This window comes from Sorex fumeus, unplaced genomic scaffold (assembly GCF_029834395.1).
Source record: "Sorex fumeus unplaced genomic scaffold, SorFum_2.1 ptg000065l, whole genome shotgun sequence".
In the NCBI taxonomy this organism is placed as follows: domain Eukaryota; kingdom Metazoa; phylum Chordata; class Mammalia; order Eulipotyphla; family Soricidae; genus Sorex; species Sorex fumeus.
In genome coordinates, this window is record NW_026606122.1 from 2,646,912 (window position 1) to 2,668,448 (window position 21,537).

The 21,537-nt window shown below is 40.7% G+C and overlaps 1 protein-coding gene across 1 annotated transcript in view; it reads left to right on the forward strand.

Moving 5' to 3' along the window:
• Positions 1-21,537, forward strand: part of DGKK (diacylglycerol kinase kappa) — a 252,654-nt gene that overhangs the window by 200,128 nt on the left and 30,989 nt on the right. Inside the window, exons 14-17 of the mRNA XM_056128612.1 lie at positions 11,497-11,578; positions 19,210-19,301; positions 20,341-20,440; positions 20,979-21,195. Coding sequence (XP_055984587.1) covers positions 11,497-11,578; positions 19,210-19,301; positions 20,341-20,440; positions 20,979-21,195 — 491 coding nt within the window. The remainder of the gene's footprint in view (positions 1-11,496; positions 11,579-19,209; positions 19,302-20,340; positions 20,441-20,978; positions 21,196-21,537) is intronic.

Here is a 21,537-nt window from a genome sequence, read left to right on the forward strand (position 1 = left end):
CTTAAAATTCACAGCTGATTTTTCTGATGAAACCCTCATGGCCCGAAAACAGTGGTGGGACATAGTGAAAAAACTCAATGAAATAAATGCCTCCCCAAAAATACTTTACCCAGCGAGACTCTCATTCATAATAGAAGGAACAACACACAGTTTCACAGACAAAAACAGCTCAGGAACTTCATAGATTCAAAACCGTGGTTACAAGAACAACTAAATGGGCTACATTAAGGCAGGAAAGGCCCCTCAAATACACCAAATTTCAACAGAACAATGGGACAAAATCACATAACAATAATCTCTCTCAATGTCAATGGGCTAAACGCACCAATTAAAAGACATAGAGTGGCAGGATGGATTAGAAAATTGAACCCAACATTCTGCTTCCTGCAAGAAGCACATCTCAATAGTCAAAGCAAACATGGACTCAGAGTCAAAGGCTAGAAAACAATCCTACAGGCAAATAGCTCCCATAAAAAAGCTGGGGTAGCCATCCTAATATCAGACCACATCGATTTCAGAGTGAGGAAGGTCATAAGAGACAGTGAAGGCCATGTCTTATTGATCAAAGGATCTGTACACCAGGAAGAACTTATAATAATAAATGTATATGCACCTAATGAGAGACCAGCAAAGTACTTAAAACAACTACTCATAGATTTGGAAAAAGACATCAACAGCAACACAATACTAGTGGGACACTTCAACACTGCATTGTCACCTCTTGCTAGATCAACCAGACTCAAGGTTAGCAAGGACATACTTCGTCTGAGGGAAACAATGGAAGAAAGGGACTTAGTAGATATATATACAGGACACTTCATCCACAAAAAGCTTAATACACATTCTTCTCAAGCGTACATGGAACATTCTCCAAGATAGACCACATGCTGAGCCACAAAACATGCCTCCAAAAAATTAAGAAGATAGAGATTGTATCGACAATCTTCTCAGACCATAATGCACTGAAATTAGAAGTAAATCACATACAAAAACAGAAAACTAAATCAAACACCTGGAAATTAAACAGTGCTCTACTGAACAACGAGTGGCTTAGACAGGAAATCAAAGAGGAAATCAAAAGATTCCTAGAAACGAATGAAAATGAGGACACGAGTTACCAAAACTTATGGGACACAGCAAAAGCTGAGTTAAGAGGAAAGTTTATAGCTCTACAAGCATTCCTCAGGAAGGAGGAGCAAGCACACATAAGTAACCTAACCTCACAGCTTAAGAGCTTGGAGAAGGACCAAAAAAAGGAGCACAACCCGAATAGGAGAAAGGAAATAATAAAGCTCAGAGCAGAGATTAACGAGATGGAAACCCAAAAAACAATCTGAAAGATCAATGAAACCAAGAGCTGGTTCTTCGGGAAAATTAACAAGATTGATAAGCCTCTAGCAAAACTCACAAAGAAAGGGAGAGAGAAAACCCTAATAAACCGAATCAAAATGAAAAGGGGGTCATTACAACAGAAACTACAGAAATTCAAACGATCCTCAGGGAGGAATTTGAGAAGCTGTATGCCACGGAACATCAAAACCTTGAGGAAATGGATAAATTCCTAGACTCCTACAGACTCCCAAGGCTGAACCAAGAAGACCTGGAATACCTGAACAGACCTATCACCATCAAGGAAATTGAAATGGTAATAAAAAGTCTCCCCAAGCACAAAAGTCCTGGTCTGGATGGATTCACTACTGAATTCTTCCAAATCTTTAAAGAGGACTTATTCCCAATCCTCGTTAAGCTTTTCCTGAAATTGAAATATCAAAAAAACTTCCAAACAGTTTCTACGAAGCAAATATCACACTGATACCAAAAGCAGACAGAGATACCACAAAGAAAGAGAACTACAGAACGATATCCCTGATGAACACAGATGCAAAGATCCTCAACAAACTACTAGCAAATAGAATCCAACTACTCATCAAAAAGATCCTACACCATGACCAAGTAGGATTCATCCCAGGGCTGCAAGGATGGTTCAACATTCGGAAATCAATCAACATAATCCATCATATCAACAAAAGAAAAGATAAAAAGCATATGATTATATCAATAGATGCAGAGAAAGCATTTGACAAGATCCAGCACCCCTTTATGATGAAAACCCTAGCCAAAATGGGTATAGAGGGGACCTTCCTCAACATAATTAAAGCCATCTACCACAAGCCTACAGCAAGCATCATCCTCAATGGGGAAAAACTGAGAGCCTTCCCTCAAGATCAGGGACGAGACAAGGATGACTACTCTCTCCACTGCTGTTCAATATAGTACTGGAAGTACTTGCAATAGCGATTAGGCAAGAAAAAGATATTAAGGGCATTCAGGTGGGAAAGGAAGAAATCAAGCTCTCACTATTCGCAGATGATATGATACTATACTTAGAGAACCCAATAACCTCCACCAAAAAACTCCTAGAAACAATAGACTTGTATAGTAAAGTTACAGGCTATAAAATCTATATCCAAAAGTCCATGGTTTTCCTATATGCAAACAGTGAGAGAGAAGAAAGCAACATGAAAAAAACAATCACGTTCACAATTGTGCCCCAGAAAATCAAGTACTTAGGAATCAGCTTAACTAAGGAAGTAAAGGACCTGTACAAAGAAAACTACAAAACGCTCCTTCAGGAAATAAAAGAGGACATGAGGAAATGGAAAGATATCCCCTGCTCATGGGTCGGGAGACTTAACATTGTCAAAATGGCAATACTACCGAAAGCATTGTATAAATTCAATGCAATCCCTATGAGGATACCCATGACATTCTTCAAAGAAATGGAGCAAACATTCCTGAAATTTATATGGAACAATAAGCCCCCACGAATAGCTAAAGCAATTCTTGGGAAAAAGAAAATGGGAGGAATCAACCTCCGGAACTTCAAACTCTACTACAAAGCAGTAATAATTAAAACAGCATGGTACTGGAACAAAGGCAGAACTGCAGACCTATGGAACAGGGTTGAATACACTGACATCTCCCCTCAGTCATATGAATATCTAATCTTTGATAAAGGTGCAAGTAATGTGAAGTGGAGTAAGGAAAGCCTCTTTAACAAATTGTGCTGGCATCACTGGACGGCTACATGCAAAAAAATGGGCTCAGAACTCTGCCTAACACCGTGTACAAAAGTAAGATCAAAATGGATTAAAGACCTCAACATCAGACCAGAAACCATAAGGTACATTGAAGGCTAAGTTGGAAAAACCCTCCATGACATTGAAGCTAATGGTATCTTCAAAGATGCCACGCCACTGTCTGAGCAAGTGAAAACAGAGATAGATAAATGGGACTATCTTAAACTAAGAAGCTTCTGCACCTCCAAAGAAACAGTGACCAAAATACAAAGACAGTCTGCAGAATGGGAAAGGATATTCGCCGAATACACATCTGAGAAGGGGTTGATATCCAGGATATACAAAATACTGGTTAAACTCCACAAGAAGAAAACATCGAACCCCATCCAAAAATGGGGCAATGAAATGAACAGAAACTTTCTCAAAGAAGAAATCCGAATGGCAAAAAAGCACATGAGAAAATGCTCTACATCATTAATCATCAGGGAGATGCAGATCAAAACCACAATGAGATACCATCTCACACCTGAGAGACTGGCCCACATTCAACAGAACAAAAGCAACCGATGCTGGCGCGGATGTGGCGAGAAAGGGACACTCCTTCTCTGTTGGTGGGAATGTCCACTGGTTCAGCCCTTCTGGAAAACAGTATGGACGATTCTCAAAAAATTAGAAATTGAGCTCCCATTTGACCCAGTAATACCACTCCTGGGAATATATCCCAGAGAGGCAAAAATGTATAGTCGAAGTGATATCTGCATTTGTTTGTTCATTGCAGCACTCTTTACAATAGTCAGAAACTGGAAGAAACCTGAATGCCTAAGAACAGATGACTGGTTAAAGAAACTTTGGTACATCTACACAATGGAGTACTATGTAGCTGTTACAAAAGATGAAGTCATGAAATTTACATACAAGTGGTACAACATGGAAGGTATCATGCTAAGCGAAATGAGTCAGAAAGAGAGGGATAGACATAGAAAGATTGCATTCATCTGGGGGACATAAAGTAACAAAATATGAGATTAATACCCAAGAATAACTGAGATCAGCATCAGGAGGATTACTCCATAGCTTAGTGGCCAGTCGGGCATTCTATAGGAAAGGGCAGCTCAGATAGAGAAGGGAACACCAAATAAAGTGTGTTTGGAGGATCCTCCCAGGAGGGGAGATGCATGTCGAAATTGGACTATGGACTGAGCATGTTTGCCACTCAATGCCTCTTTTGCAGATCACAACACCCAAAAGGAGAGAGAGAACACAGGGGATTGCCGTGCCACAGAGGCAGGGGGGGATGTGGGGATGGGGGTGGGGAGGATATTATCCATGGTGGTGGAAAATAGGCACTGGTGAGGGATGGGTATCTGATCATTGTATAATCAAACCCAAGCACAAAAAAATTGTAAATCTACAACTGTACCTCATGGTGTTTTACTAATAAAAAAAATTTTAAAAAAATTTTTTTGCTTGGATTTCAGTTATACAATGATTGTATATCCATCCTCCACCAGTGCCCATTCTCCACCACCACTGATCCCAGTATCCCTAACATCCCCCATCCCCCCATCCCACCCTGCCTCTGTAGCAGGGCATTCCCTTTTGTTCTCTCTCTTTTGGGGGTTGCTGTGGTTTGCAAAAGAGTCATTGAGTGGCAATCATGTTAGGTCTATAGTTTACACTCAGCATGCTCGAGATTTGTTTCTGAGTCTCTGAGATCATGGCCGTTAAGCAGTTCAATCAGGAACAAGAGAGGTCACGCCTCTGAGCTAGAGGTGGTTTGTGGGTGTTTCTCCCACATACTTAACTTTTGGCTGTTTACTTTCTTGGTTAACTTTGCCCCAAGATTTTGGAGTCTGGCCAATGGCACAGCAGCAATTTTGGTGTATCTGGAAATCTGAAGGCACCACCAGGCTGCTAATGCACTCGCCTCACAGGTACAGATTGACCTTCTGGTGGCACCATACCCCCACTCTTTCCCCTATTTTAAAACTTGCATGTGTTATTCGACTGGAATTCCTCTAATTTTCATAGAAAATCATTTAGTATTCTTTGTAGAGCTGCTTCGGAGGAAGTGATTACCGATATTTTTGTGAACATTTGTATCACTTCCTCAAATTTGAGTGATAGACTGGCAGGATAAAAGATTCTTGGTTGGAGGTTTTTCAATTCAGTACTTTGAAAAAAGTTCTCTCACGCCCTTCTGTCTTGTAGAATATCATTTATTAACTCTTTTGTGAACCAAATTAAAATTCCCTTATATTTGAGCTTCTTCTTCTCACTTGATTCTTTTATAATACTCACTCTCTTTGATTCTTGCCATTTTGTTTATGGCATATCTTGGCATTTTTTCTGTTTGGATTAATTTCCTTGGAAATGTGAGCTTTCTGGATCATTGCACATGTCTCTCTTTTCAAGTTGGATATTTTCTCAAAGATTATTTCTTAGATCAATAACTTTTCCCCTTTTCTTCTTTCTCCTTCTCCTTGAATTCCATCTGAATTTCAAGAATGTTTTGCTGCAAAGCGGGATGGGCATTTGTCTTGCACGTGGCCAATCCGGGTTCGATTCCCAGCAACCCATATGGTGCCCCGAGCAACTCCAGGAGTGATTCCTGAGTAGTGCAGAGCAAGTAGTAACCCCGGTGCATCGCCAGATGTGACCCAAAATTTTAAAAAAATAAAAGAATGCTTTATCTATTTCTTTGACAAATGTCATGGGTATCCTTATAGGGACCACAGTGAATTCGTATAATTCTTTGGGGAATATTGCCATTTTGATCATGTTAATCCTCCCAATCATGAGCAAGGGATGTGTCTCCATTTCCTAGTGGCTTATTTTATTTCTTGAAGTAATCTTTTGTAATTTTCTTTACATAGGTCTTTCACCTCTTTAGTTAAACCGATTACAAGGTACTTGATTTTCTGAGGAACAACTATGAATGGGATTATTTTTAAATATCTCTTTCTTATCTCTCATTATTTGTATAAGGAAAGCCACAGACATTCGCGTATTGATTTGTAGTTTACCACTTTACTGTATAAGTCTATTATTTCTAGAAGCTTTGCTGTAGAGTTTTTGGTGTAAGTTTTCAAATAGAAAAAGGTGTGCAGGCTTGTGCAGGCACAGGACACTCTAGTGTTCGGTGGCTAAGAGCTACCTACCCAGGCCGGTCCACTGTGGCAGTGGACAGGCAAATGACCGGGGGAATGGAGGAACAGGAATGGGGTCACAGCTTGGTCATTTATCAGTTTATTTATCTCTCCTCCCCGGCGTAGTCTGATCTCTCCCTTACAGTGCAGTCATAGTCATAGTTTTGATAATGGTCCCAGTCATCAGAGTCATCATCCTAGTCTCCTCATAGACATCAAAGTCCTCTCCTCCGTTATATCCTCTTCTTTGTCTCGACATATTCTTATAGTCCTATACTTCCATTTATCATCATCATCTGGTTCTCTGTCTAGTCCTAGCAGGCCTCAAGGTACCAAAATCTCAGTTCTCCTCTAGGCTTCAGCATCTAGTCTCCAGTGTCTTCAACATCTCATTCTCAGCATCTTCAACATCTAGTCCTCAGCAATTTGTCTCCAGCATCTCGTCTTCAGATTCAAGTCCCAACTTTCTCATCCCCAACATCTAGTCTTCAATGTCTTCAACATCTCCTTTCCTCTTACTCCTTACAGCATAGTTATATAGAAATCATGAAGGGTGGGGATACAAAGGTGGGGTTGAACATTATCATAACAATAAAGAGATGTAAAGCCACTCCTGCGGGGATTAACTCAAGGACAAAATCTCATCTGATGGTTCAGCACTTCAAATTACTAGGAGATACACTCAAGGGTAAGGCTGGAGCAATAGCACAGCAGGTAGGGTGTTTGCCTTGCACGCGGCCCACACGCCCGACCTGAGTTTGATTCATCTGCCCCTCTTTGAGTGCCCGTGATATCTTTTTGATATCTGAGTGCCCTTGATATCTTTTTCTTGCTTGACCTCTGTGGCAAATATTTCCAGTACTATATTAAATAAGAGATGCAAAAGTGGGCAACTTTGTCTTCTGCCAGATAATAGGGGGAAGAATTTTAGTTTTATCTCATTTAGGATAATGCTTGCTATGGACTTTTGGTAGATGTCTGACTATATTGAGGGATGTTCCTTCAACTCCCATTTTGTTAAGAGTTTTATCATAAATGGGTGCTGGGTCTTGTCAAATGCTTTCTCTTCATCTATTGATGATCCCGTGGGCTTTTCTCTTATTGAAATGGTGTATTATGCTGATTGACTTGCAAATATTAAGCCATCCTTGCATCCTCAGGTGGATCCAAGTCATGGTGTATGATCTTTTTGATGACCCATTAGAATCTATTTCCTAGTATTTTGCTGAGGTTCTTTGCATTTGTATTTATCAGGGATATTGGACTGTAATTCTCTGTTTTAGTGGTGTCTGCTTTTTGTATCTGGGTGATAGTTGCCTCGTAGAAACTGTTTGGGAATGTTTCTGTTTCTCCAATTTCCTACAAAAGCTTGAAAAGGATCAACACTGTGTTCTCTCTGAAGTTTAAAATAATTCACTAGTGAATCCACCTGGACCTGGGTTTGTGTTTTGGAAAAAATTTTGATTATCATTTCAATTTCCTCAATATTTTTAGATATTTTAAATCTTCTTGGTTCAGCCTTGGCAGTTTATAGGATTCCAGGAATTTGTCCATTTCTTCTAGGTTAACTTGTTTTTTGGAATAAAGATTCTCAAAGTAATCTCTGATGATCCTTTGAACTTCTGTGGTTTCTATTGTGATGCCCCCCACTTTCATTTCTGATTCTGTTTATTACGGTTCTTTCTCTTTTTTTCTTTCTCTCTCTCTCTCTCTTTGTGAATCTTGGTAGTGGTTTGTTGATCTTGTTTAGTTTTTCAAAGAACCAGCTCTTGGTTTCATTGATTTTTATGTTTTGGGGGGGATGCCACCTAGTTAATTTCTGCCCCAAGTTTTATTATTTCCTTTCTCCTACCTTGTGTGAGCTCCTATTGTCGGTCATTTTCCAAGATCTTAAGCTGTGAAGTCAAGTTATTTATGTGGGCCCTTTCTTCCTCCCTGGTGAATGCTTGCAGAGCTATAAACTTCCCTCTTAACACTACTTTTGCTATGTCCCACAAGCTTATACTTGTTTGTTTCCAAATATCTGATGATTTCATCTTTGATTCCCTCTCTAACCCACTGGTTGTTTAGTAGCAAGCTGTTTAATTTCTACGTGTTTCATTTGGTTCTCCATTTTTGTATGTGATTAACTTCTATTTTCAGTGCATCATGGTCTGAAAAAATAATTGACAAATTTATATTCTCTTAATTTTATGGAGGTTTGTTTTATGACCCAGCATGTGGTCTATCTTGAAGAATGTCCCTTGTGCACTGGAGAAGAATGTGTATTCAACTTTTGGGGACAAAAAGCCCTGTATATATTTAGTACCCAACTCTATTCTATTTCTTCCTTCAAAGCCAGTATTTTTTTGCTGTGTTTTAGTCTTGTTAGGTGGTGACAAAGCAGTGTTAAATCTCCAACTACTATTGTGTTGCTACCAATGTCCTCATTGAAGTTCATTAGTAGTTGTTTTAAGTAGTTTGCTGGTACCTCATTGGCTGCATATATGTGTAGGAGTGTAATTTCTTCCTGATGCATATATACCACGATTATTCAGAAATGACTTTCACTTTCTTTTCTAACATTTTTCAGTCTGGAATCTATGTTGTTGGATACTAGTATCGCCACCCCAGCCTTTCTGAATAAGTGGTCTGTTTAAAGAAATTTTTCCAGACTTTGACTTTAAGTCTGTGTTTGCTCTGACTATTCAAATGTGTTTCCTGTAGGTAGAAAAATATTGTATTAATTTTAAAATTCATTTTGTACCTCTGTGTTTCTTAATTGGTGTACTTAGATCATTGACTTAGAGAGAGATTATTGTCATAGGGGTTTGAGCAATCTTTCTTTTAAAGTTTCTTGTGTTTGTGGGGTCTGTCTTGCCTTATAATAGCCATTTCCATTCTTTCAAAATTGTTTTTTTATTGAAGCACCATGAGATGCAGTTGTAAAGCTTTCATGTTTGAGTTTCAGTCATAAAATGATCAAACACCCATCCCTCCACCAGTGCACATTCTCTACCACCAATGTCTCCACTATTACCCTCACACTCTTTCAACCCTCTCCTGCCTCTATGGCAGACATCAAAATTGGTTTTGAGTCTGTGAAGTTCCTGAGCTGTTGTTCATCTGTTAATTTGTGTAGTATTCCTTCAACTCTGAATAAGAATCTACGTGGGTAAAATACTTTTTGTGAGGCCCTATTTTCATTAAGTTTTTTTTTATTGTATCCCACCATTGACCTAGGGTCTGGAAGGTTTCATTCAATAGGTTAGCTATAAATCTAAATAATGCTCCTTTATACGTAATTTTCTTCCTTGTTCTTACTGCTTTCAGTGTTTTATCTCTATGTATGTATTTTATCATTGTGATTAGGATATGTCTTGCAGTCTTTTTATTAGAGTGTCCTTTTGCTGGTGCCATTCAGACTTGTTGGATATAGATGCCTGCATTCTCTAGCTCTGAGAACTTTTCAGCAATAATGTATTTCTTATTTCCTCTTTGGGGTTGTGTTCCTGTCCTTCTGAGACTCTTCTTATTCTTATGTTGTTCCTGTTGAATTTATTTCATAGTTCTTTTGTCTACCTTTAGTTATTTTGAAGTCTTTTCTCATCTTCTGCTGTCGCCTGGAAGTTTTTTCATCACATCTTCAGGCTCACTGATTCTGACTTCAGCTGTTATTATTCTACTGTTGAGGCAGTCATTGAGTTTTTCATTTCATCTACCGATTTTGTCAATGACATTTCTGCTTGTAGTTTTGTGATTTCTGCTTTCACGTTCTCCCATCTTTTATTTGCTGTTTATTGCACTGTTTCTCTCACATCCTCCTTTATGTTATTGGATATTTGTTCCACTGTTTCTTTGGGCTCATAAAACACCCTCACCACTTCATCTCTGAATTCTTTATCTGATAGATTATATATGGAGATGTTCTATGTTGACATTTGGGGGCTCCAATTTTCATCCACTCCTAGCTGTGGAATTCTCTACTGTTTCACCATGATGCCTGTGGTAGTCTCGATGTGGTTCTTCCCAATAAACTATCAGAATCCCCCACCACAGTCAGGGAGGACTCTGGTGGAGCTCTATGGGTGGTGGTCTTTTCTTTCCACATCAAGTATATTGCATTCCATTTTGATTTTCCTATGTAATTGTTTGGAGCCTCTTTTGGTGATTCAGAGAATGTGTTCTTTGGCCTGAACTTACTGTTACTTTTTTGATTAGGGTTATATTTGTTTCTTGCACTCACCATTACTTTTGTGAGTTTGGGAGGATGTTGATTGAAGTAGTGGCTTATGGACTATCGGCCTAATGTGAATGGGGGTAGTCAGCCTCCCCTGGTGTATAAGAGACCAAGATGTGAATCTTATGGAATATGGAGATGGGAGATTAACTGATGGTTACTAATGTTGTTGCCCACTCAGAAATGTATGCTCCACACTGGTCTGACCTGTGGGAGGAACCAAGCATTGGCGGAGTTCCCGTCACAGTTTGCCCACTGCACTCCCCCTCCGCCTCACGTGTGGTTTTCTCACTCATAGAGAAGGAGAAAAATTCTTTCCTACAAGCCTTGTAGCACTGCTGGGCCCAAAAGGGTGTCGTGTTTTAAGCTTAAAAACTTTAAGGTTGGAGTGTTGGGTTTTCAGCTTGACTCCCCGTCCTTCGTTTCTCACAGCAAGGTTCCATATGCTTCAGCAGTTTATAAATCCCTCCAACTGTTAATCTCTGCTCCACATACCCTTTTCATGGCATGTTTCTACTCATTTGCTTCTAATCCTAGTTTTGGGTCCTTATTCAAAAAATGGGTTCTTCTGAAGTGGCTGAATTTTACAGTGAAAATTTTCAATAAGACTCCAGTCATTATTCTTTAATTAAATATTTAGTGTAGGTTTTGTTGTTGATAACAGTGGAGTACAGTATGACCTTTCCCTACTCAGCCATTTTGGCCCAGCCTGTCACCATAAATATTCAGTAGATATTGTGTAGGTCATTCGTATGTACATTTTACAAATGATATCAAGTGATTCAGATGATTGTCTTGGTTGAGTACTAATCTCCAAAAACCCTGTTTTTCCAACACAATGGTCTAGGTAAGTCATTAGGGATGGTTCATAAAGCATCTTGTACTTCACTTAGGGACCAGGTGACTTGAGATGGCGTGGATACCTCTTATAATCTACCCTACCATCATTGAAAACCCTTTTTTTACCTCTTACTCGACATGTGAATCATTGCTGCTAACCTGTGATGAAACAGAGATTAAGTATTTTTGTCTTTGAAATTAATTTTAGATGGAGTGTGATGATCCGTGAGACTCCCAAACAGACCTTACTACGAGGAGGAGCAGTTGAAATAGATGTATCCAAGTTTGAGGTAAGCCAGGCCAGCATCTTTATTTATTTTTTTTTATAATTTATTTATTGAATCACTGTGGGAAAAGTTACAGAGCTTTCAGGTTTAGGTCTCAGTCATGTAAATATCAAACACATTTCCCTTTACCAATACTTATTTTTTAACCACGAACCCCAATAGAACCCCACCTCCCATCCCTCCCAATTCCTGTGAGGCAGATGAGTTCTAGTTAACACTCTATCTACTTTGACTAGATTCATTGTTTCGATAAAAGATGCACCATTATTATTTAGATTTTAACCCCCCCCAAAAAGACATGCTGAAAAAGCATTGTGAAATGATTTGCTTTCTACAGCTGGGTTTAAGAATTAAATGTTGTCGCAGCTGCGCGGTTTTGGATTTCTGCTATTTTACTTATTAACCCTGGAAGTATTTCTACTAAAAGTCAGATAATTAAGAGATTGGTTTCTGTGCCCTGGGGCCGTGGCCGTGCTAGAGAGCCGCTCGTGGGGGGCAAATGGTGACCTCGGTAGGGCGTGAAGGACGGACCGGAACGCCCCCTTCCCATGAGGTTTTTGTCATCCCGGACCCCCGGCTCATACCCGCTGTCCACAAGGCTCGCTTGCTGCCGCTATCTTTCTTTCCAGAGAGGAGAGGGCAAATGGGGCAACACCCTTTCCCCTCCGGGCAGGCATGATGGCGCAGTTTAAGGCATAGTCCGTTCGCTTCTCTGCTCCAAGCTGCTGGTTTTCTGCGTTAAGTCATTGTGCTTCTGGGGCCATGGCCGTGCTAGAGAGCCGCTCGTGGGGGGCAACTGGTGACCTCAGTAGGGCATTAAGGACAGACCGGAACGCCCCCTTCCCATGAGGTTTTTGTCGTCCCTGACCCCCAGCTCATACCCGCTGTCCACAAGGCTCCCTTGCGGCTGCCATCTTTCTTTCCAGAGAGGAGAGGGCGAATGGGGCAACACCCTTTCCCCTCCGAGCAGGCATGATGGCGTGGTTTAATGCATAGTCCATTCGCTTTTCTGCTCCAAGCTGCTGGATTTCTGCATTAAGTCTTTGTGCTTCTGGGGCCATGGCCATGACGGAGAGCCAGCATCTTTATTACATAGTGAAATAATAAGCAAAATACAGAAAAAATATTTTTGACTTTTGTATCCAATGAAAAGATAATATGAGGATTAGGGACATTTCAGTTATTCAACAATTATTTAACGCAAATTATCTTAAGCATTGGTGATATGATATATTAAACTATTTGCTTATTCATTCAAAATATTTATAGAAAATAGTTATGGATTGAATATTATATGTGATATACATTTTGCACAGCAGTTCTTATAGGCTTCTTTGTAAAGAAGAATGATACAGTTCATTCTTTTATAGAGTTCATAGTCTAGCTGCAATAGTAGGACAAAAGGTTCTAATAAGTAGTATTTGTTATTATGGAAAGACATAGAAAGAATTGAGAATATACAGCAGGTATACCAGAACCATTCAATAGAAAAAAGCAAAATTTTCTCAGAACAAGTGTCATTTCAGAAGTAAGATCAAAATGGATTAAAGACCTCAATATCAGACTGGAATCCATAAGGTGCATTGAAGACAAAGATGGCAAAACCTTCCATGACGTTGAAGCTAATGGTGTCTTCAAAGATGTCAGGCCAGTGGCTAAACAAGTGAAAACAGAGATAGACAAATGGGACTATCTTAAACTAAGAAGCTTCTGCACCTCCAAAGAAACAGTGACCAAAATACAAAAACAGTCTACAGAATGGGAAAGGATACCCACCAGATACACATCTGACAAGGGGTTGATATCAAGGATATACAAAGTACTAGTTGAACTCCACAAGAAGAAAACATCCAACCCAACAAAAAATGGAGCGACAAAATGAACAGAAACCTCCTCAAAGATGAAATAGGAATGGCTAATAGACACGTGAGAAAATGCTCTACATCATTAATCATCAGGGAGATGCAGATCAAAGCAATAATGAAATATCATTTCACACCACATAGACTGGCCCACATCCAAAAAAACAAAAGCAACTAGTGCTGGCGTGGATGTGGTGAGAAAGGGGCCCTCCTTCACTGCTGGTGGGAATGCCAACTGGTTCAGCCCTTCTGGCAAACAGAATGGACAATTCTCAAAAAACTAGAAATTGAGCTCCCATTTGACCCAGCAATTTCACTCCTGGGAATATACCCTGGAGAGGCAAAAAAGTATAGTTGAAACAACATCTGCAGTTGTCTGTTCATTGCAGCACTGTTTACAATAACTAGAATCTGGAAAAACCCTGAGTGCCCAGATGACTGGTTAAAGTAACTTGGGTACATCTACACAATGGAATACTATGTATCTGTCAGAAAGGATGAAGTCATGAAATTTACATACAAGTGGTACTACATGAAAGTATCATGCTAAGCAAAATGAGTCAGAAAGAGAGGGATAGAAATAGAAAGATTGCATTCATCTGGGGAACATAAAGTAACAAAATAGGAGACTAACACCCAAAAATTGCTGAGATAAATATCATGAGATTTATTCCATGGCTTGGAGGCCAACTTCACACTCTAGGGGTAAAGGCAGCCCAGATGTAGAAGGGAGCACCAAATGGGGGGTATTGGAAGGATCCCTCCAAGATGGGAGAAGCATGCTGAGACTAGACTCTAGACCGAACATGTTGCCACTCGATGCCTCTTTTGCAGGCCACAGCACCCAAAAGGAGAGAGAGAACAAAAGGGAGTGCCATGCCACAGAGGCAGGGTGGGATGGGGGGATAAGGGGGGTGGGAGGGGTACTGGGATCCATGGTGGTGGAAAATGGGCACTGGTGGAGGGATGGGTACTCGATCATTGTACAACGGAAACCCAAGAACAAAAATTTGTAAGTCTACAACTGTACCTCATGGTGTTTCACTAATAAAAAATAAAAATAAAAAATCAATGCAAAAAATAAATAAAAATAAAGTGCATGTAGAGCGTGCACCTGACCTGGGTTCAGTTCTAAGCATTCTGTGATTTCCTGGGATTTTCAAGACTCTGGAGGCCCCTCAGCACTGCCTAGTGTGTCCCTGGAGGCCCCAGCAGTCCTTGGGTGGTCCCAATATACCCAGTACATTAGGGCCTGAGCAGCACAGTACCCTCAGGCCCTTCCACTGAACTTATGGCTCAATTAGCCAAGAATCACTGGTAAGGTCTTGGAATCACCTGAGTATCACTTGCAAGGTTCAAAAATTAAATTAAATTAAAATTGTGGTGATTTGGACTGGTGGAGTAGTAATTGGGGTAAAAAGAAAAGTACACATTGAAAACATCACAGAGTTAAAGTAATATGGAATTGGTATTTGAATATATTTTAATAGATAAAGGAGGTGGATAGCACGGTAGCACTGTCCTCCCGTTTTCATTGATTTGCTCGAGTGGACACCAGTAACGTCTCCATTGCGAGACTTGTTGTTACTGTGTTGTCATATCGAATATGTCATGGGTAGCTGGCCAGGCTTTGCCGTGCAGGTGAGATACTCTCAGTAGCTTGCCCGGCTCTCCAAGACGGATGGAGGAATCGAACCCTGGTTGGCTGTGTGTAAGGCAAACGCCCTACCCATTGTGCTAATGCTCCAGTCCAAGGAGGAGGACAAACAGACAATAGTTAAGATACATATACTGGGTGTATGGTGCCGCCAACAGGTCAACCTGTACCTGTAGGGCAAGTGCATCAGCAGCCTGATGATGCCTTCAGGTTTCCTGAAACCCCCCAAATTGCCGCTGTGCCTTTGGTCAGATCCCAACAACTTGGGACCAATTTTACCAAGAAACTAAAGGCCAAAAGTTAGGTATGTGGGAGATACACCCACAAACTGCCTCTGGCTCAGCTATACAATCTCATTTATTGGTCTTATTTCAGAGACCCATAGTTAAATCTCAAAAAAGATTAAAACCCACAATTAATCTCGGACCCGTGCATGGCTGAGCATACGGGGTAAATTGAAGGGGGGTAGGTTTGCCTAGTGGCCCACCAAGAACTCACCAAGATATAATCTGCTGAAAATTCTGGTTTGCAGGGTTTTTTTCCCTTAAATTTTTATTAGCGAAACTATTAGTTAAACACCATGAGGTACAGTTGTAGACTTACAAATTTTTGTGCTTGAGTTTCAGTTATACAATGATCGAATACCCATCCCTCCACCAGTGCCCATTCTGCACCACCACTGATCCCAGTATCCCTCCCACCCCCCATTCCCCCCATCCCACCCTACCTCGTTGGCAGGGCATTCCATTTTGTTGTCTCTCTCCTTTTGAGTGCTGTGGTTTGCAAAAGAGACATTGAGTGGCAATCATGTTCAGTCTATAGTCTACTCTCATCATGCATCTCCCATCGTGAGAGGAACCTCCCAACACCCTTTATCTGGTGCTCCCTTCTCTATCTGAGCTGCCTTCTCCCCTTGCATGTGCAGCTGGCCTCAAAGCCATGGAGTAATCCTCCTGATACTTATCTCAGCTATTCTTGGGTGTTAGTTTCCTATTTTGTTATTTTATGTTCCCCAGATGAATGCAATCTTTCTATATCTGTCCCTCTCTTTCTTACTCATTTCGCTTAGCATGATACTTTCCATGTAGTACCACTTATATATGAATTTCATGACTTCATCTTTTCTAACAGCTGCATAGTACTCCATTGTGTAGATGTACCAAAGTTTCTTTAACCAGTCATCTTTTCTCAGGCACTCAGGGTTTTTCCAGATTCTAGTTATTGTAAACAGTGCTGCAATGAACAGACAAGTGCAGGTGTCACTTCAACTATACTTTTTTGCCTCTCTGAGATATATTCCCAGGAGTGGAATTGCTGGGTCAAATGGGAACTCAATTTCTAATTTTTTGAGGATCGTCCATACTGTTTTCCAATAGGATGAACCAGTCGGCATTCCCACCAGCAGTGAAGGAGAGTCCCTTTCTCGCCACATCCATGCCAACACTGGTTGCTTTTTTGGTCTTTTGGATGTGGGCCAGTCTCTGTGGTGTGAAATGATATCTCATTGTGGTTTTGATCTACATCTCCCTGATGATTAATGATGTAGAGCATTTTCTCATGTGCCTTTTAGCCATTCGGATTTCTTCTTTGAGGAAGTTTCTGTTCATTTCATCACCCCATTTTTTGTTGGGTTGGATGTTTTCTTCTTGTGGAGTTCAACCAGTTCTTTGTATATCCTTGATATCGACCCCTTGTCGGATGTATAGTCGGCAAATATCCTTTCCCATTCTGTAGACTGTCTTTGTATTTTGGTCACTGTTTTTTTTTTGAGGTGCAGAAGCTTTGGTTTGCAGGTTTTGTGATGGAAATCTCCAGATTTTCTCAGAGTTGGTATGGGCTTTCTCCCCCAATTCCCAACACACACTGGCAGTCACCCCCACTAACCAACTCCAGCACCATCCTGTAAGCTCTACTACAGGCCTTGCTTCAGAGACCCCTAAATAAATCTTGAAAGAGATCAAAAGCTGCAGTTATGCTAGGACCCATACATGGCTGACCAAAGTAAATTGAAGGGGGCGGATTGTCTCGTGCCTGCCCAAGCAGAGTCCCTGGCAGCCACTTGTTTCCACAATCCAAAATTGCCGCCATACCCCAGGCCGTCAGGATGGACCTCACCAAGATATAATCTGCTTAAAATTTTGTAATGTGAATCTTACCATACCAATTGCCCTGTCCCAGAGACACAGAGGCAAGTCCTGGAAGACACCCCAGTGCCAGAGATCCCTCTGGGCTCCATACCGAGCCAATATTACTGCGGCACCCCAGATGGAGCAGGTGTAGTCTCCCCGCCTACTCCAGATAGAATCTCAATGACCAAGAGCTTCCACAAGCAAGGCCCAGGTGTTTGGGTTCAGGACTAAATCTCCAGGCCGCATGGTGGCAGAGGACCCAGGTCCTGTCCCTCCCTGGGTCCCCACCCACCCAAAAGACTGACTGGCATGCCCACAATTTGCCTCCAGATGTCATCTTAGTGCACCAACAGACCTGACTCAGAGATGCCAGAGAGTCCCAATTTAATTGCAAAATGGTTTAGTGCCATACAGAGATGTCTCTGGAACCCAACCATTTACAATCTAGAAATTTACACCTACAATTGCTGCTGCGTGAGCTCTCATGAGCTATGGAAAATATATTATTTAGCGTCTGCCCTTGGCAGGTAGGCTTGAATGGTGATGGGAAAATTTGAACAAAACATAATGCCCCAAATTAGAGCGAGAGTATTGGGGAAATTGTCTCCCATAGAGGCAGAGTGAGGACTGGGATGCGTGTGTGTGGGGGGGGGGGGTACTTGGGACATCGGTGGTGTAAAATGTGCACTGGTGGAGGGATGGGTATTCCATCATTGTATGGCTGAATCTCAAACATGAAAGCTTTGTAACTCTATCTCATGGTGATACAATAAAATAAAAAAGTAATGTGGCGTTCATGCCCAATTCAACCAGCTTAATCAATTGCTGAACAAATAGCAGTACTTCTATATTATTTTAAAAAATGAAAAATAAAATAATTTTTAAAATAATGATTTAAAAATTTAATAAAATAATTCATATTCAAGATTCATAGTGTCTATAATTGAATCCCTTCTCTGCACTTCTTAGCTCCACATTTTCTGTATCTTAGTTCTCTGTTCTGTGAAATCAGAATAAGAATCCTTATGTCATAAGGTTGTTATGAGGATTACACAGAGAAAAAATGCATAATTTTGAACAGCTTGATACTTAGCAAGTGCTATATTAGTTGGTTCTATCATTATTAATAGGGCTGGAGTGATAGCACAGCAGGTAGAGCGTTTGCCTTGCACGTGGCCAACCCATGTTTGATTCCTCTGTCCCTCTCGGAGAGCCTGGCAAGCTACCAAGAGTATCCCACCCGCACAGCAAAGCCTGGCAAGCTACCCGTGACGTATTCAATATGCCAAAAACAGTAACAAGTCCCACAATGGAGACAATACTGTAGCTCTGTAGCACTGTAGCACTGTCCTCCCATTGTTCATCGATTTGCTCGAGCAGGCACCAGTAATGTCTCCATTGTGGGACTTGTTGTTACTGTTTTTGGCATATTGAATACGTCATGGGTAGCTTGCCAAGCTTTGCTGTGCGGGCGAGATTCTCTCGTTAGCTTGCCAGGCTCTCTGAGAGGGGCGGAGGAAGCGAACCTAGCTCAGTCAGGCCGGCTGCATGCAAGGCAAACGCCCTACCACTGTGCTATAGCTCTAGCCCACTACAGTGCTATTGTTATTAATAATATTTTATATGAGAGGTGACACTCAACTTGGAAATATCTGGGTTTTAATCCTAGGTCTATTACCTGCAAGTTACATAATATGAACTTGTTTGTTCAATTGAAATATGGAACGAAGAGTACTTTCTTAAATTAGTTTTTAAGTATCAATGTAAAGAAAAGGAAAATAATATGTATCTCGTATTTGAATGGTCAAAGATAGAAGATTATCTATGAGAATCTTCAATATTATTTAACTGCGATTATTTCCAGAAAGGCAGTTGAACTGCTGTAAAAAAGTCAGTATGAAATGTTGCAATGAGAATGGGCAGTATACTATGTCACAGTGCTGATATTATAGGGCTAATCACTGCTATCACTGCTTTTCTTCCTAGGCTGCTGCCATCCGGAACTTAGAGTCTGCAAACACTGAGTTGAACAAAATCCTGAGAGCCAAGTACCCCACAGAGATAGTCATTGCAGCGAGGTCAGTCTTCATCTGTTCTCAAACTTGGACATATAAAAACACAACTTGTAGACTGTTACAGGTCAGAGGTGGGAGGGCTTGCATTGATAGATTTGGTACTAGAGCCAAGAAAAGTTTATGTTGACCTTATGAATCGACTCATCTCAACTCAAGCATACTAACTAGAAAGTTTAGGAAAAGGAAGAAAATATTAGGGCAAGAACAAGTACTACTTCAAAAACACAAACTGCAATCCAGAACTTCGAAAGAATGGTTACTGAAGGAGACTGGAGTGATAGCAAAGTGTCGCGTGCTTGCCTTCCATGCAATTGACTTGAGCTTGATCTTTGACACTGCCAACAGTTTCTTGAGCAACATCAGGAGTAATCCCTGAGTACTGCCAGTGTGGCTCAAATGCCTCCTGCTTCCCTACCACCACCACCAAAAAAGCACAGAGAAGTGACTGAATGGAAATAACACTTCATATGTCCAAGAGCATAGTATATCTGCATGTAGGCTATCTGCATTGGGACAAATTGCTTTCCAGCTGACAGGAGGAAAGGTGACTACAGTACCTGTTCTGGTGCTTTTTCACAATCTTAGCAACACATTATCCCCCTTTAAATGTGTGGGTCATTTATTACTCCTGAGACTTTATGAGGAAGTTCCTGCCAAGTCTACCACACTCTTCTTCAGGAAACATGCTTCCAAATGTCATTAGGCTTACAGCAAACTAAATGAACTTTTTAAGCATAGCTGATTTTACTTGGGATGAGAACCTGAAACAACATGGTTTAAATTCTCTTTTCTAAAAATTCAAAATTAGGACTAAGGAATCTTAGTTAAATTCCTTAGGCACTTATGTGTTTTACCATATAAACATAAAGAAGCATAAAAAAGCTAAAAATGGAGAAGGGTTAAGGACAGGGAGGAAAGGAGTGGATATCAGGAAAGAAAGACAGAGAAGAGAAAGAAGATGGAAACTAATGATATAATTAGAGGGATGAGCTCTGAGTCTCATGGCCCATATCACACTTTGCCATTTATATTATGTTTCCAGATTCCTGTGCTCAGCTGTAGAAGATTTCATGCTTGATATTGTAAAGGCCTGGAGTAGAATAAAACAGAACAATACAGCAATAGAGTCTGTTATTTTGAAAGTGAGTTTCCATTTATTCTGTTTTATACTGTGGATCTAGGACCACCTTTTAAATAAAGTCAAATGTGGTTCTTGTTGAAAATTATAAATTAAAATAATGAGGATAGTTGGTAACTCTCTCTGATGAGGAAAGTTCAACCTCATCAAACCCATCTTTCACCAAATGAAGAATGACACTATGCAACCTCAAGTTAGGTATGCACCCCTCCCCCCCAAAAAAGAAATTAATCTCTTCGTGAAAATTCTAAGTCCATAAATATTTATCTTACCTCAAGTTTTCACTTTACGAAACACTCTGAACAGAAGAAAGAATTGGTGACTTATGTTGATGTCTATAGCTTCTTGGAAATAAATAATATTTGTTTGACCCCTTTGAAGTTTCCCCAAACTTTCATCTTCCACATGTAAATGTCAGTGGTTAATATTTCTGGTCAATTGACATCGCTCCTCACTCCTCCCTATATCACCACAGCTTCTAATTTTCTCCTATCCAGGCAGGTGCTTCATGACAATTTCTTGTCTCCTCTCTCCCCAAATAGAGTGACATCATGTATGACAAGCTCAGTGTCCTTATTGATATCCTTACTGAGGAGGGATCAGTTGAGTGTGTTAAAGTAGGTGCAGTGATCAGCAAAGCAGGTGGGAAGCCCTTCATACCTCAAATAGACCACACGAACAAATGCAAGCTGGAGCTGGCGACAAAGGCCCAGAACCTCCAGAAATCCTTGAAACTCATCGTATTCCAAGTTGAACAAGGTAAGGCTGCCAGAATGATTGAGGTAGAGTAAAGAAGGCAATTGCACTGGTTTCTGTACAGGTCTCCCTTGCTCTGTGTTTTCTATTTGACTCTATTACCAAAAGTTGACTAGATTCTATCTTCTTAGAGCACTCAAAGACAACAATTAGACTGCGTCTCTGAAAAGTCTCAGTACTAATAAACATATTCTATGATGATAACACAGTGGTAGGGTGTTTGCCTTGTGCGCAGCCAGCCCGGCTGAGCCAGGTTCGGTTCCTCCGCCCCTCTTGGAGAGCCCAGCAAGCTACTGAGAGTATCTCGCCCTCACAGCAAGCTACCCGTCATATTAAATATGTGAA